This window comes from Salmo salar, chromosome 07 (genome assembly GCF_965601325.2).
Source record: "Salmo salar chromosome 07, fSalSal1, whole genome shotgun sequence".
NCBI classification, from domain to species: Eukaryota; Metazoa; Chordata; class Actinopteri; order Salmoniformes; family Salmonidae; genus Salmo; species Salmo salar.
This window is the reverse complement of record NC_138297.1, coordinates 30,468,448-30,485,247: the sequence shown is the minus strand read 5'-3', so window position 1 is coordinate 30,485,247 and position 16,800 is coordinate 30,468,448. Positions and strand designations below refer to the sequence as shown.

The following is a 16,800-nucleotide window of genomic DNA, read 5'->3' as shown; positions in this document are numbered from 1 at the left end:
TCTTGGGGAATGCTGCTTTTTAGTTAGCTTTGTGACAGTATCAAAAATACATTTTGGATTGTTCTTATTTTCCTCAATTAAGTTGGAAAAATAGGATCATCGAGCAGCAGTGAGGACTCTTCGATACTGCACGGTACTGTCTTTCCAAGCTAGTTGCAAGACTTCCAACATGCTCAACTCATCCTCTTAGGTAAATAAATCAAAGGGTCCTTGGAGCCAACAATCCATCATATCAGAAATGGGGAAAAAAGGGGCCAGCATGAGCACCCACTTAAATATGAGTTGCAATTAAATCTTTGTTGGAATTGTCTTTCTGTCATAGCAACATGTCAAGTTTGTATACAGAGCTAACTTAGCAGTAGCTGCATTAAGGAGATTAGCCAACAATACACAGACTCTCTGGCGGACCAGAATAGTCCTTCCAGACATCCTCCTAGGACATCAGACATACATTTATGACCTGTGACAAGACAAGTAAAACTGTATGACTATTTTTAGGACCCTTAACTTAACATAAATACGTCTTCACCTTACCCCATGACTGATTGTGCTGGTGGAGGATGGAAAAGTATGCCCCCTTCAGTGTGTGTGTTTGTGTGCGTGCGTGCGTAGCAGCCACAATAACCTGATTGTACTTAAACAAGGCTAAGCTCCTTACAGCCTGCAGCAGTAAACATTCCTAGCTTCCTCGTCAACCATGTCCAAGTACAGCAGAATGTTGTCAAAGGAATCACACCCACACACGCATGTACGCACACACGTCTCACTGGATCAATGCAAGAACGTCCTATACAGCAATTTATTTTATTTTATACACATTATAAAAGTAGCAAAAACTAAAACAATCACTCCCATTGACATAGCCTGTTGGTAAGGAATCCAGATTTGTAAACATTCAATCTGTTCTTAAGTCATGATGATTAAGATATAAGTAACTGACTGTAAAGGGAATTTATTTATTCATGCTATAAGCACAGGTCAATATTGTAAAGTGTTTATAAAACTGCTTATAACACCTTTACAAACCCTTTATAAACCCTTAGGACATTAATGTAAAGTGTTCCCAATGGGTCGGTTATAGTAGAAGACATCAAGAATCCAGTAACAGTGAGATTCAAACAGACATTTGCTTACATTTTACCAGTTGAATAAAAATTTGGTCTTTCTTTCAACTTATAACTGACCAAAAAAACAACATTCACAGTTGGTTATGGAATGGTTTCAAACTGAAAGCATTGGACACATAGCTACTGTACTCGCATGTACAGAAATAAGTTCTGTTCAACAGATAACAAAGCCTATAAAAGCAGTGTAACAATGGACAAATCTTTGAATTAACTATATGCTAAACTTGTCTTACCAATGATCAGTTGCATTGGGAGTAAGTGAGTCTCAAAAAACAGCTAGTATGCTTTGACAAAGACAGATGATACAAAACACAAAAACAACAATACTAAAAATCAAGTGTTTCATTTCGCTGGGCGTTCCAACATTCAGTCCTAAATGCATCCAGATTCCAGAGTTTTCTGGCTGGATTTACCAAGCAAGGGTCAGTCAGTCTCTTGTTTCCAGATCAAGGTTCCAACAAACACAGTTTTCTGTTTCTTGACTTGTTTTTGTTGATCGTTCTCTCCGTGGCTCTGAGTAGTTAAAAGTCACCCTTTAGGCACTGAGTTAGGATCAGTTTTACCCTCCCAAAACAAATACAAATTGACCTTAGATCAGTAACTATAGGGGCAGCTTTATCAGTGTATAGGGCTCTCAACCAGAGTTTTTGTTTTGTTTTATTTTGTTTGGTCATTCTACTTTTTCAGTCTCCCGGGTTCCACACCACGGTTGCTGTGATTACGGCATGAAGACGTCGTCTGGCTCGATGTTGAACAGCTGGGAGCATGTTCACGAGTGACGTTGTAACGTTTACAGAATGTTCCGATAGAAATATATCTTGAATACAGTACTCCTGGCCATTGTCTTCATGATTACTGGGTTACTGCATAATGACATCAGGCTGGATGTTGAAGAGCAGGTCGTCGTTGCCCCTCCTGACCTCCAGCAGCAGGGCTGTCTCCTCCGTGAGCGCCCCTTGTAGGTCAGCTGTGGTCAGCAGAGGACGGCCGTTCAGCTTCACGATGATGTCACCGTCTCTGATACCACCTCTGTGTGTAGAAAGGAGGATGAGGGTAAAAACACATTATTTTGAGATGGGAAAGGCTATAGTGCAAAGAGAGACACTTGGGTAAAGATATTAAAAGTATGAAAGTGAGTGATAAATTACTCCTTTAAGAAAACCAAGAGATGTAATGAAATAGTCCATGCTAAATTTCCATACGAAGTCATCTTGACCCTTGTCAGGGAAACTATGCTATTTGCACAGTGTATGGTAGCTTTGACAGTGTATGGTAGCTTTGAGGCCACCTACTTCTGTGCAGGAGAGTGAGGCACAACTTCATGGACGTAGATCCCACTAGAGACATCAGGGAAGTCTGAGTTCTGCTGCTTCAGCTCCTCAACCAGCCTACACAAGACGAATTAGAAACGTCTGTCTTAGTTTAACACAGTATTATTGGTAACTGTAGTATTGCACAGTGTCATGCTTGTATAAGACTTACGCTGGGTTGATGGTGAGCATCCTTATTCCAATGAACCGTATCTTCAATGATCTCACTTCTTTAAAATAAAAAAACAATAATTTGCCTTTAACATACATAATAATACATAATTTGCCTTTGTTGAATTATAATGTGATCATACTAGTAGCTAATAGCTGTCTGGCTATCTCAGACATAGTTACCTTTGCTCTGCTTGTCCATTGATTCGTTGAGGAAGAGTGTTATCCTATCATATACACGAGGGGCGGGCCTGGCTTTACTTTTCGTGTCCATTGATTCGTTGAGGAAGTGTGTTGTCCTATCAGAGGGGAGGGGAGGGGCGGGCCTACCTTTGCTCTGCTTGTCCATTGATTCCTTGAGGAAGCGCGTGATCCTATCAGAAGGGATGGCGAAGGAGATCCCAGCAGCCACTTTCAGAGTGTTGATGCCAATCACCTCCCCGTCCTGGTGGCAGTCAGACAAACAACTTAACAGAGTGTTACGAATAGGAACTGGATCACAACTGATACCGATCACCTCCCCGTCCTGATGGCAGACAATACAGGGTGAAAGGTTATAAGGGGTTTAGAACAGAGCTGGCTCCATTGAATTAAATAGAACACTACAATAGACATTAACATCCTGGTAACGTGACCAAAAAGATGGCCATCTTGGGATACTTTCATACTAGTGTATTTTAAAAGCTCTACGGCTGTCTCACTACTGCTTCTACTCAATATTATCACAGTGAAGATCGTGAAAAAGTGTTGGGGGCTGACATAACACTTACCAAGTTAACAAGAGGTCCGCCTGAATTTCCATACTGAGAAAATATCAAAAACAATAAATCAATCAATTATTCAGTCAATCAATGGGATGTGTATATATTTGTCTGTGTATTTGATCTCTATGATCATACATGCCCTCTTCTAAAATGTCAAAACAGACAGCTAGACAGCCTTTTGAGTTGGTTATAAGTGAAGTCTGCTATAATTGCCCTTTAAATAAAGTTAAGCTAAATTGTATTGAATTGATTGTCTCACGTTGATGATGGCGTCCGTCTGTATATAGTCCATGTCAGAGTCTCTGATGCCCAGCTCCTTCCCGTCTCTCTGTGCAGTGCTCACGATCCCTGTGGTAACCGTGTTCTGGAGAGCGAAGGGGCTGCCAATGGCAACCACAAACTCACCAGGTCTAAGGTCGGCCGAGTGGCCTAGCAACAGCACCGGGAGCTTTTTCTGAGAGGGAGGAAGGGGATAGAGAAAGAGGAGAGAGGGAGAGAGGGCCGGAGAGAAGCTTTAAAGGGGTGCTGAATTTCCTGATTTGGACTCATTTTTCAGCCTGGCCATTAAGAAATGCAGCGGACATGACTGACACCAAACGAGAGTTGTCTGGGGGGTTGGTTTAATTTGGGTGTCTCTTGTGTGTGTGTTCGCATGTGGCAAGCGTTTGTACATTTAGTACACAGTTACAGTCACTAACCCTTCCAGATAACTTGTGTCTTGAAGTCGCCTAGGCTAGCTAACTTCTTTCGCCAATTAGCTTCAGCTGGCTGGTGTGCAACCTTGGCAAAGTTGGTTTGACATTGGATAGATAGCCTATCTCTGGGGCTAGTTAGAGACTGTCAATAAATTACACAACGTAATTGAGACAATATTTTTATGTTGCACATCTTTTAGTTGTCTCATTAAATGCTTTCAATATTTGTATATTAATTATCCTTTTTAAACTTTGTAGTACATTTTGACACTAGAATACAGTGAGGGAAAAAAGTATTTGATCCCCTGCTGATTTTGTACGTTTGCACACTGACAAAGAAATGATCAGTCTATAATTTTAATGGTAGGTTTATTTCAACAGTGAGAGACAGAATAACAACAAAAAAATCCAGAAAAACGCATGTCAAAAATGTTATAAATTGATTTGAATTTTAATGAGGGAAATAAGTATTTGACCCCTCTCAATCAGAAAGATTTCTGGCTCCCAGGTGTCTTTTATACAGGTAACGAGCTGAGATTAGGAGCACACTCTTAAAGGGAGTGCTCCTAATCTCAGTTTGTTACCTGTAAAAAAGACACCTGTCCACAGAAGCAATCAATCAATCAGATTCCAAACTCTCCACCATGGCCAAGACCAAAGAGCTCTCCAAGGATGTCAGGGACAAGATTGTAGACCTACACAAGGCTGGAATGGGCTACAAGACAATCGCCAAGCAGCTTGGTGAGAAGGTGATAACAGTTGGTGCGATTATTCGCAAATGGAAGAAACATAAAAGAACTGTCAATCTCCCTCGGCCTGGGGCTCCATGCAAGATCTCACCTCGTGGAGTTGCAATGATCATGAGAACGGTGAGGAATCAGCCCAGAACTACACGGGAGGATCTTGTCAATGATCTCAAGGCAGCTGGGACCATAGTCACCAAGAAAACAATTGGTAACACACTACACCGTGAAGGACTGAAATCCTGCAGCGCCCGCAAGGTCCCCCTGCTCAAGAAAGCACATATACATGCCCGTCTGAAGTTTGCCAATGAACATCTGAATGATTCAGAGGACAACTGGGTGAAAGTGTTGTGGTCAGATGAGACCAAAATGGAGCTCTTTGGCATCAACTCAACTCGCCATGTTTGGAGGAGGACGAATGCTGCCTATGACCCCAAGAACACCATACCCACCATCAAACATGGAGGTGGAAACATTATGCTTTGGGGGTGTTTTTCTGCTAAGGGGACAGGACAACTTCACCGCATCAAAGGGACGATGGACGGGGCCATGTACCGTCAAATCTTGGGTGAGAACCTCCTTCCCTCAGCCAGGGCATTGAAAATGGGTCGTGGATGGGTATTCCAGCATGACAATGACCCAAAACACACGGCCAAGGCAACAAAGGAGTGGCTCAAGAAGAAGCTCATTAAGGTCCTGGAGTGGCCTAGCCAGTCTCCAGCCCTTAATCCCATAGAAAATCTGTAGAGGGAGCTGAAGGTTCGAGTTGCCAAACATCAGCCTCGAAACCTTAATGACTTGGAGAAGATCTGCAAAGAGGAGTGGGACAAAATCCCTCCTGAGATGTGTGCAAACCTGGTGGCCAACTACAAGAAACGTCTGACCTCTGTGATTGCCAACAAGGGTTTTGCCACCAATTAGTAAGTCATGTTTTGCAGAGGGGTCAAATACTTATTTCCCTCATTAAAATGCAAATAATTTTATAACATTTTTGACATGCGTTTTTCTGGATTTTTTTGTTGTTATTCTGTCTCTCACTGTTCAAATAAACCTACCATTAAAATTATAGACTGATCATTTCTTTGTCAGTGGGCAAATGTACAAAATCAGCAGGGGATCAAATACTTTTTTCCCTCACTGTACATGTTTCTGAGTCATATCGTGATGTGAGATTCAGAAATAGAGATAAAGAGAGGGACCGGGCTGTGTAGGAATTCTTTGAGGTCTTTCTCACTGCTCACGCGTTTCCCTGTCTTTCTCTCTGTAGGCCGATCCATTGTTTTGGAGACTTTAGGGGCTTTCGTTGACTGAACACTTACGTAATATGGTTGACTGGCCCATCTTAAAATCTCCCTACTTATCCCTAAAGTGGTAGGGTCCGTGTCATAAACTATGCACCTGGGCCTAAAACATTCAGCTACACCCAGGGAGGAATTGAATTGAACTGTGTTTCACCACGCCTGTTTAATCCTATCACAAACAGGATATGACATCAGTCATAACTATTTGTGACCTCAGACATTCATGACATCCATCCAAATAGCTATTCAACTCATTAACATACAGGAATTCCCCCTGCTTTTTTCTTTTCTTTGCTGTTTCTTTGTTCCTATTCCCCCTGTATTTAACAGTAAGACCATATTGTAGAATACAATACAGCTATTATGTGAACCAGAACATAGTATTTGGATGGTTCCATTTGAAAAAATACAGTGTCAGTCTTCCTCTAACCACAAACATTGTTGTCACATATGTCTCGTTACAATGAACAATAGGTCTAGAGATTTGACAATAGGGCTATGCATAAGAACATGCCTAAGACAAAAAAAGCAGCATGTCTTTTGTCTGACTCTTACGCAATATCTAATTCAGAAAGTAAACAACAATTGGATTTGGAATTTCAGTGTACTTCCTGAATTGATTGGAATTGAAACGAAATTGACCACAATCCTGAGACACTCCTCTCACCAGTGGGTTGACTTTGATGGTGGCGATGTCTGACTTCTTATCGATGTCCTTGATGGTCGCTTCGTAGACGTCACCATTGTGCATCTGGACCTTGAGCTGCTGACGGCCCGACACAGGCCTGGTGCTGGAGACTACATGGGCGTTGGTCACTATCAAACCTGTGTCTGACATCACAAAGCCTGACCCACTGGACAGAGGGACATTCCGGCCGAACAGAGGGTGCCTGGGGGTCAAGAGGTCAATATAGAGCTCAAAAGAGGTCAAGATAGAACAACAACAAGACAAGAGTTTACTGTGATGTGTTTTGTGTTTATTGCTTATGATGAAAGATTACATAAGATCTACACTGTTGTGAAGTTACTACCAGTAAGTTATATGTGATAAAAAGGATTATTTTGGTTCAACCATCATTACATATACTTTACAGACACAACACACACTGTAGTGCGACTACATAAAATTGTGTCTGAGTCTGCCTACACAAACACACCGTACCTGAGGAAAAGTTCAATGTGGACAACAGCCGGCGCAATCTTCTCAACCACGTCAGCTATGAAGTTAAACTTGTACCTGGGACTGGTGGGGTGTGAAGTACCTATACTAGCAGGAAGAATTACTCATGTTAATAATATAACACATTCACTCCTCTACACTATCACCTCTCTAACAATAGTACTATTGCTTCTTAACATGTTACCTGCAACCTTATGTGCAGAAAAAAATATATTGGAAACGCTTTACTTAAACCATCCACATATAATGATGTATAACTTGTTATAAGCATGTATGAGCCTTTATAATGTTGTATAACGCTTTTATTAAATGCACTGCTTAAAAGTGGTCACAAAGTAACTGGGGCCAGGAGTGGTTTCAGGTTTGATCAAGTGGTCCGAAAAAAATTTGACTTTAAAAATAGCCACAAGAACAGCAACAACAACATCAAAATAGCAATGACACATATTTCTTTAGTCCGACAAGTACAGGTTCTTAGGTGAACTTCCTTTGCAATACCCTGCAATATTTTTTTTCTATACTCCACCCCTTCCTACATGAAACCTCAGTAATTTGGTCTAAAAACAGCCGGGTAGTTTTGCCGGGCTGCGCTCCTTCAGGGCCATGAAAAAGCCTTAGTGGCCTGTGCATGAGTGTGTGGGTTTGTGTGTGTGGCGTGCTGCAGTAAACTAATGTTAATTACAGTCGGTTATTTCCAGCACATGGCGGTCTGCTCCGCTGACTGGCGTTCGTTCTCCTCAGCTGACCGTGGCTTCCTGTGACTAGACTGCCTTGGCTATGTGTGTGTGCGTGTATGTGCATGCATGTATGCGTGCGTATGTGTGTGTGATCGCCTTGGCTCGTATAAACAGTCAGGTTACACAGCTGATTTTAGAGAGCAAACAAACAACACACCCTGTCCTGGAACTAGCTGGCGGTGTACTAGTGACCTAAATATGAAAAGCATGATGTCCATTCAGTTACTCCTATTCATCTCATGCAGTGTTAGCAGGGCCAGGAGTTTTTCCTGCACAGATGACCTGCTCAGGAAAAACTTCCTATAACTACGGTCCAGAGTTTTTCTTAGTCAGGTCACATGGCTAGGGAAAAACTCCTGTCTCTACATTTTAGACTCTACATGGCTCTACATCTGGCTCTACATTTTAGACTCTACATGGCTCTACACTTAAGATTCTACATGGCTCTACATCGGTCTCTACATTTTAGACTCTACATCTGGCTCTACATTTTAGACTCTACATGGCTCTACATCGGTCTCTACATTTTAGACACTACATGGCTCTACACCTGGCTCTACATTTTAGACTCTACATGGCTCTACACCTGGCTCTACATTTTAGACTCTACATGGCTCTACATCTGGCTCTACATTTTAGACTCTACATGGCTCTACATCTGGCTCTACATTTTAGACTCTACATGGCTCTACATCGGTCTCTACATTTTAGACTCTACATGGCTCTACACTTAAGATTCTACATGGCTCTACATCGGTCTCTACATTTTAGACTCTACATCTGGCTCTACATTTTAGACACTACATGGCTCTACACCTGGCTCTACATTTTAGACTCTACATGGCTCTACATCTGGCTCTACATTTTAGACTCTACATGGCTCTACACCTGGCTCTACATTTTAGACTCTACATGGCTCTACATCTGGCTCTACATTTTAGACTCTACATGGCTCTACATCGGTCTCTACATTTTAGACTCTACATGGCTCTACATCTGGCTCTACATTTTAGACTCTACATGGCTCTACACCTGGCTCTACATTTTAGACTCTACATGGCTCTACATCTGGCTCTACATTTTAGACTCTACATGGCTCTACATCTGGCTCTACATTTTAGACTCTACATGGCTCTACACCTGGCTCTACATTTTAGACTCTACATGGCTCTACATCTGGCTCTACATTTTAGACTCTACATGGCTCTACATCGGTCTCTACATTTTAGACTCTACATGGCTCTACATCTGGCTCTACATTTTAGACTCTACATGGCTCTACATCTGGCTCTACATTTTAGAACTTTTCCCAACACATCCTATCCATTTGCTAATCAAATATTTGGCTATGGTCATCCTCCTAACCAATCGGAAATTGTTGGCTATGGGAGTGGAGAATTAAACACGCAAGCAAAGGGGAATCTCAGAAGAGCATATTTCAGCACTAGGCTACAAATTGGCCCTCTTCAGTTGGCTAACCAAGCATTAGAAAACCAAACCAGTGGATGGCACAATCTTGGCAGTAACCATGGAAAAATCCAACTCGGCTATTATTCTAGCCTGCTCCCAGATTTGTTTGTGCTGTTTTGCCAACAATAACCATATGAGAGTAACAAATCATTACAAACAAATCTGGGACTGCAGGCTGCTATTATCCTGAGTGGTGGACAAAAAGCTTTGAGATGACTCTGGAAAATGTGTTTTTTGATCGAAGAACAGTTTGAAGATACTAAACATGTCATTAGCCTGAAGGACAGCCCATTCTAATGATAATGACAAGATCATTTTAGGTTTAGTCTAAAGTGGTAGTAGGCCTATCTGAAATAACTCAAGGATGACTTGAAATACATGTTGTAAGTTGAATGGGTTCATATGATGATATAGTATTTGACTGAAGTAAGTAAGAGTGAGTAATTCTGATCTTTTGCCCAATTTTTATGGTTGATCAAAAGATCCATTAGTGGAAAAAGATCAGAATTGGCCTGCCTGTTTAAACATAGCCATATAGACTGAGACGTGAGAGGCAAGTGAAATGTACGTGGGATCTGAGAAGTAAAGACAAAAATGTAAACAGTACTCATCATATGCTAATATCATACACATATTCACTACCATTCAAAAGTTTGGGGTCACTTAGAAATGTCGTTGTTTTTGAAAGAAAAGCACATTTTTTGTACTTTAAAATAACAAATTGATCAGAAATACAGTGTAGACATTGTTAATGTTGTAAATGACTATTGTAGCTGGAAACGGCAGATTTTTTATGCAATATTTACATAGGCATACAGAGGCCCATTATCGGCAACCATCACCACTGCGTTCCAATGGCACGTTGTGTTAGCTAATCCAAGTTTATCCTTTTAAAAGGCTAATTGATAATTAGAAAACCCTTTTGCAATTATGTTAGCACAGCAGCTGACAACTTTTGTTCTGATTAAAGAAGCAATAAAACTGGGCTTCTTTAGACTAGTTGAGTATCTGGAGCATCAGCACTAGTGGGTTCGATTACAGGCTCAAAATGGCTAGAAACAAAGAACTTTCTTCTGAAACTCGTCAGTCTATTCCATGCGAGAAATGGCCAAGAAACTGAAGATGTTGTACAACGCTGTGTACTACTCTCTTCACAGAACAGCGCAAACTGGCTCTAACCAGAATAGAAAGAGGAGTGGGAAGCCCCGGTGCACAACTGAGCAAGAGAACAAGTACATTAGTGTGTCTAGTTTGAGAAACAGACGCCTCACAAGTCCTCAACTGGCAGCTTCATTAAATAGTACCTGTAAAACACCATTCTCAACGTCAACAGTGAAGAGGCAACTCCGGAATGCTGGCCTCCTTGGCAGAATTGCAAAGAAAAAGCCATATCTCAGACTGGCCAATAAAAATAAAAGATTAAGATGGGCAAAAGAACACAGACACTGGACAAAGGAACTCTGCCTAGAAGGCCAGCATCCTGGAGTTTCTTTCAAAAACAAGGACATTTCTAAGTGAGCCCAAACTTTTGAACGGTAGTGTATATGTCACAGGTGTTGTAGGAAGGAGCGGACCAAAGTGCAGCGTGATTATCGTTCCACATTTTTATTGAACTGTGAAACTATGCAATACATATAAATAAACTGAATAACAAAACAAACCGTGACGCAGAGGTGAAACATACACTAACTCAAAGACAATCTCCCACAAACCCAGGTGGGAAAAACCCTACTTAAGTATGATCTCCAATTAGAGACAACGAGGTGCCTCTAATTGGAGATCATCCCAAACAAAACCCAACATAGAAATACAAAACTAGAACATAACAACAGAAAACTAAACTAGAAAACCCCCTTGTCACGCCCTGACCTACTCTACCATAGAAAATAACAGCTTTCTATGGTCAGGACGTGACAGTACCCCCCCTTCAAAGGTGCGGACTCCGAACGCACCAACACACAAAAAAAAGGGACGTAACCTCCGCTCCGCCCGCTGATCCCTCCGCTTTTGTGTCACCGGACTCTGGATCGTCGCCGAAGGACCCGGACCGTGGATCATCACCGGAGGTTCTGGACTGCGGATCATCACCGGAGGTTCCGGACTGCGGGCCGTCTCTGGAGGTTCCGGACTGCGGGCCGTCTCTGGAGGTTCCGGACTGGGGGCCGTCTCTGGAGGTTCCGGACTGGGGGCCGTCTCTGGAGGTTCCGGACTGGGGGCCGTCTCTGGAGGTTCCGGACTGCGGGCCGTCTCTGGAGGTTCCGGACTGCGGGCCGTCTCTGGAGGTTCCGGACTGGGGGCCGTCTCTGGAGGTTCCGGACTGGGGGCCGTCTCTGGAGGTTCCGGACTGGGGGCCGTCTCTGGAGGTTCCGGACTGGGGGCCGTCTCAGGAGGTTCCGGACTGGGGGCCGTCTCAGGAGGTTCCGGACTGGGAACTGTCGCCGGAAGCTCTGGACTGGGAACTGTCGCCGGAAGCTCTGGACTGGGAATGCGCACTGGAGGCCTGATGCGTCGGGCTGGCACAGGTGGTGCCAGACTAGTAACACGCACCTCAGGGCAAGTGCGGGGAGCAGGTACAGGACACCCCGGACTGGGCAGGCGGGCTGAAGGCCTGATGCGTGGGGCTGGCACAGGTGGCGCCAGACTGGTGACACGCACCTCAGGGCAAGTGCGGGGAGCAGGAACAGGACACACCGGACTGGGAATGTGCACTGGAGGCCTGATGTGTGGGGCTGGCACAGGTGGCGCCAGACTGGTAACACGCACCTCAGGGCAAGTGCGAGGAGCAGGCACAGGGCGTACCAGGTTGGATAGACTCACTGGAGGCCGGGTACGTGGGGCAGGCAGGATATACTGGGCCGTGGAGGCACACTGGAGGTCTCGCGCGTAGAGCTGGACCAACCCGTCCTGGCTGGATGCTCAACCTAGCTCGACAAATGCGGGGCACAGATCGCACCGGGCTGTGAATGCGCACTGGCGACACAGTGCCCATCACACTGTGCTTGCTTCGTCACTCGCTCCCCACAGTAAGCACGGGGTGTTGGCTCAGGTCTCCAACCTGACTCTGCCAACCCCAGCCTGCCTCCAGGGTCCTTTCCCGTCCAATATCTCTTCCCAGGTCCATTCCTGTTTCTCCTGGGCACTCTGCTGGGTCCATTGGTGGTGGGAGATTCTGTCACGGTTGTCGTAGAGAGGAGCGGACCAAAGTGCAGTGTGTGTGTCGTTCCACATTTTATTTATACTGTGAAACTATGCACTACATAAATAAACTTAATGACAAAAACAACAAACCGTGACACAGAGGTGAAACACACACTACTCAAAATTAATCTCCCACAAACCCAGGTGGAAAAAACCCCTACTTAAGTATGATCTCCAATTAGAGACAACGAGGACCAGCTGCCTCTAATTGGAGATCATCCCAAACAACACCAACATAGAAATACAAAACTAGAACATGAACATAGAAATACAAAACATATGTGCTAGCTGTAATTTTGTTCACATTATATACGAGCTAAAAAACAATAAGAGCTAAATAACAATAATAAATGTCCTCTGTAGTGGACATCAGGATGTGCCACCTATGTTTTTTGTCTAGTGTCCCCATTTACTGTCATGTTTATTTTACCTAATGGCCACTACAATGCACATACGATAATAATAATACTTTTGTTTTTTTTTCTGTTTTTTTTTTCACACTAAACGCTTTTGTTTTTGCTGGGTATTAGGAGGAAAAAAGAACACAGGAAATGCTAATAAAAAATAGACAGGAAAACAAACACTACATTCTGACAAGTGAACTCAGTCATTCACTGGCTGGTCATTAGTTTTATCATGCGACACTGTAATCTATAGGGAGTCTGGCTGAGAATAATTATGGTGATCAGTTTCGCTCCCCCAATCTTAAACTAAATGATTTGGAGAACCACAAACCTGGCCTCAGGTCAGTGTCTAGGGGCAAAGTTGTAGGGTTTAACTTTAATGACCCAGACAGTCTGCTGTCTGCCCCTTTCGACAAAGGAGGGGTTTAGGGGTTGCTAATTATATTCCTCTAGCCTAGACTATATTTATGTCTCTAATGGAACCCTATTCCCTATATAGTGCATTGAGCATTGAGTCCCCCAAAAAGTAGTACATCTATTAAATTATCCATCCATGTCTATTGCATGAAGTGCAACTGTGTATGCAGCCTATACATTTCTGCTGTTACTGATTCATGTTGAGCTACAGTATGCCTATATGTTGCAGCTGTTATTGTTGTTGTTGTTTTCTTTTTAGACACAAATGACTTACCTTTGTTATTGTTGATTTCGCATGGTCCCTTCTGGACCGAGTTGATGGCGGGCAGCCCCTGCTGCAGAGCCTTCCTACTCTGCGCCTTCAGCTGACACACGTTCCCATAGGTAATGCCGTCACTGCCGCAAACTTTGTGACCCAATTTGCACTGACAAAAGCCCTTGGCTAGCCGCTTTCCGGCCGGGTGCTTGCATTCGAGTCCATCGCCGCAGGGTAGGTCATCTTTGCGCCCGCATGGGTCGCTTTCTCCCTGGGCGCAAACCAGGCAGCAGTTGCATCGGTCTGGAACGTACCCCATCGCGCAGCTAGGGCTGGGGCAAATGCTCACGTCGCACCGCTCTGGGCATTTTGGTTTGGGCTCAGCCCCGACGAAGTTCACGATATAGTAAAGAACGGTAGCAAACAGTAGGACCTGCATCGTTTGCGATCAAGTGCAGTGGAGATATGATAAAATAAAAACTATAAAATAATAACAAATAATGTTAGGCTAAGTATTTACACGGTCATGTTCGGTGGTAAAACGGTCGCGGGTAATTTGGGAAGATTGAACAACGAGCAACACTCCACACTTTTACGCATCTCTATCACAGGACTGTTGAGATAAAAGTTACGCTTGCAGGGCAGATATCCGGGATTTTCTTAAAACTGGAAAGTTCTCAACTCATATGCAGCCCGTTCTTGGTCCAGATTAAATTGGAAACGTTATCCCAAAGAAGTGGAAACTGATCCCAAATATGCCGTTATTGTGCGTCTAATCGATGCACTGTCGCTATATTTGCAATGAACACCAATGAGTCTCAGTACAGCCGTGCGGTGTCTTTTGTTTTTTCAGGTTTTTGAAGATCCAACATCATTCGTTGCGTCTGGTCTGGATCTGCCCCTCCAAAGCGCAAGTGATCTTGACCAACCACCATGTCACAGGAGGACAACAATGGAAATAAATCCCAGACATTATTGTGTGTTATCTTCGATGATTTTATTTGTATTTTTCAAGTTTTATGTGTGCTTGTTTTTAAAATCGTCGAATTAATAAACTAAGCCAAAGTAGCTCCGCAAAGTAGGTCTTTGACGATAAAAACGCGACCCCAGGAAGCGGAGAGTTGGATCCTCTTGACCACGCATAACTCTTCGGTCTACTCTTTATCATATCTAGCATGAACGTTGTCATCATACCTTGAGATGCCTGATTTGGAAATGAACGTTGTTGTCAGTAGCAACACAACCTGGACAATATTATACTGGGGGCCAAAAAAGTGTCGAAATAACTGATGTAAATTATTGGGTCTCTGTCAAACAACATGGGCATCCATGCAGCTAGTGACTGATCTGACACGTTCTATTTTTTTCCTTTTCAAAACATTAAGTAATCCATTCCTCAGTCTGGATGTGAATGAGTGCGTGGTTACGTCCCAAATGGCACCATATTTCCTATATAGCAGACTACTTTTGAGCCTTATGGGCCCTATGTGCCATTTGGGACACATGCTGTATAGTACCATGTTTTTATAAGTACCCCTTTTAAGGACAATTTAAGATGACCTGCCAGTACAGACATAATTGCAGATGTGGTTCTGTTTTTAGCACATACTTCTTTCTTTCTTTCTTTCTTTCTTTCTTTCTTTCTTTCTTTCTTTCTTTCTTTCTTTCTTTCTTTCTTTCTTTCTTTCTTTCTTTCTTTCTTTCTTTCTTTCTTTCTTTCTTTCTTTCTTTCTTTCTTTCTCTTGTTCTCTTTCTTTCTCTCTCGTGCTCTTGTTCTCTCTCTAAGGGGAATGGATATAACATGGTTAGAGCTAATAAATGTTTGATGGTAGAGAAGTGAGGGTGTCCAACAAGTCATGTGGGATGCATCCCAAATAGCACCCTATCCCCTGTATAGTGCACTACTTTATACCACGGCCCATAGTGGGTATGTTTATTTGAAAACTCGATGTCAATCACTCCTCGGACTTTTCGGAAACACTGGACCTCTTGTTCCAGTCACATGTATCCATTATGCTGGCCGTTAATGGGCAGGGTTGCAAACTGTTGAGGGCCCAAAAATGTGACACTTTTGTTTTGCACTGAAACATGCAAAAAATCCGTTCAGGGTGAAATGCAGGTTTTAACTAATTAAACAACAAAGAATATGATCTATATGATCAGTCTCTGTGTGTAAAATAAAAAGTGGTTAATGTGAACCCAACTCACAGATAAAAAATGTAAAGAAAGCAATCCAATGTTATTTGTTGCTTAGACTTTACTGCAAATGACACTCAAGTCTTGAGAAAAAAACAATACACTAATATTGCAGTTAGCCATGACAGCCTTTATAATAGAACGCTTGTGACCACACACATCTAAATATTGCACTTGGGGGGAAAAAAAACATTATTTTTTATTTAACTAGGCAAGTCTGCTCTAAACAAATTCTTATTTACAATGACGACCTACACCGACCAAACCCTGGACGACACTGGGCCAATTGTGCGCCACCCTATCGGACTCCCAAACACGGCCGGTTGTGATAAAGCCTGGATTTGAACCAGGGTGTCTGTCGTGACGCCTCTAGCACTGAGATGCAGTGCCTAAGACCGCTGCGCCACTCGGGAGCTAGCTTAAGTAGAAATAGAATGAAACAAACAGGCATTCTATTTTTGCTCTATTATAGTGGCCACTATAGTAGGGAAAAGGGGAAACCTAGTCTGTTGTCCAACTGAATGCATTCAACTGAAATGTGTCTTCTGTATTTAACCCAACCCCTCTGAATCAGAGTTGACATAGGCTACAGGTGTGCAAAAATGTCTGACTTTCTCACCCCGGTCTCCATGGTCAGGCTCCTCACCTACCTCTTCGATACCGTTCAGGCCAGGGGACGTGCTGCTGCTGTAAGTTAACTGGCAAACTGCCTTTCCACCCTCTTTACAGTTGATGCTGTAACTAGCAAATAGGTTGTCTCTTCAGTCGCGTGCCGCATTCTGTTGTTATGTGAACGATTGGCTGAGCCTTGGATACAGCCAGTATTGCTCC

The 16,800-nt window shown here is 43.2% G+C and overlaps 1 protein-coding gene across 2 annotated transcripts; it reads right to left on the bottom strand.

Annotated features, from left to right (window-relative positions):
• Positions 1–785: 785 nt before the first annotated feature.
• LOC106608957 (serine protease HTRA3) lies at positions 786–15,474 on the bottom strand. 2 transcript variants are annotated; one of them, XM_014207211.3, is made up of 9 exons: positions 13,792–15,474; positions 7,274–7,373; positions 6,779–7,001; positions 3,632–3,826; positions 3,379–3,411; positions 2,939–3,134; positions 2,610–2,667; positions 2,420–2,515; positions 786–2,156 (listed from the first exon to the last, which is right to left on the bottom strand). In XM_014207211.3, exons 1-9 carry the CDS (start codon positions 14,210–14,212, stop codon positions 1,988–1,990), a joined length of 1,491 nt encoding a protein of 496 aa, XP_014062686.1. In that variant the 5' UTR covers positions 14,213–15,474; the 3' UTR covers positions 786–1,987. The 2 variants fall into 2 exon arrangements, with proteins under 2 accessions (XP_014062686.1, XP_014062688.1); XM_014207213.3 differs by having other exon boundaries at positions 2,939–3,053; positions 13,792–15,472.
• Between the last annotated feature and the right edge of the window lie 1,326 nt (positions 15,475–16,800).

What these genes read in the sequence shown, in the direction of transcription:
- LOC106608957 (XM_014207211.3), bottom strand. Translation starts at nt 14,212, where the DNA reads ATGCAGGTCCTACTGTTTGCTACCGTTCTTTACTATATCGTGAACTTC. An exon ending in CCATCAAAGTCAACCCACTG is followed by an intron (nt 3,827 to 6,778) that starts GTGAGAGGAGTG and finishes CCTCCCTCTCAG; the next exon opens with AAAAAGCTCCCGGTGCTGTT. An exon ending in AATGGACAAGCAGAGCAAAG is followed by an intron (nt 2,668 to 2,938) that starts GTAGGCCCGCCC and finishes TTTATTTTAAAG; the next exon opens with AAGTGAGATCATTGAAGATA.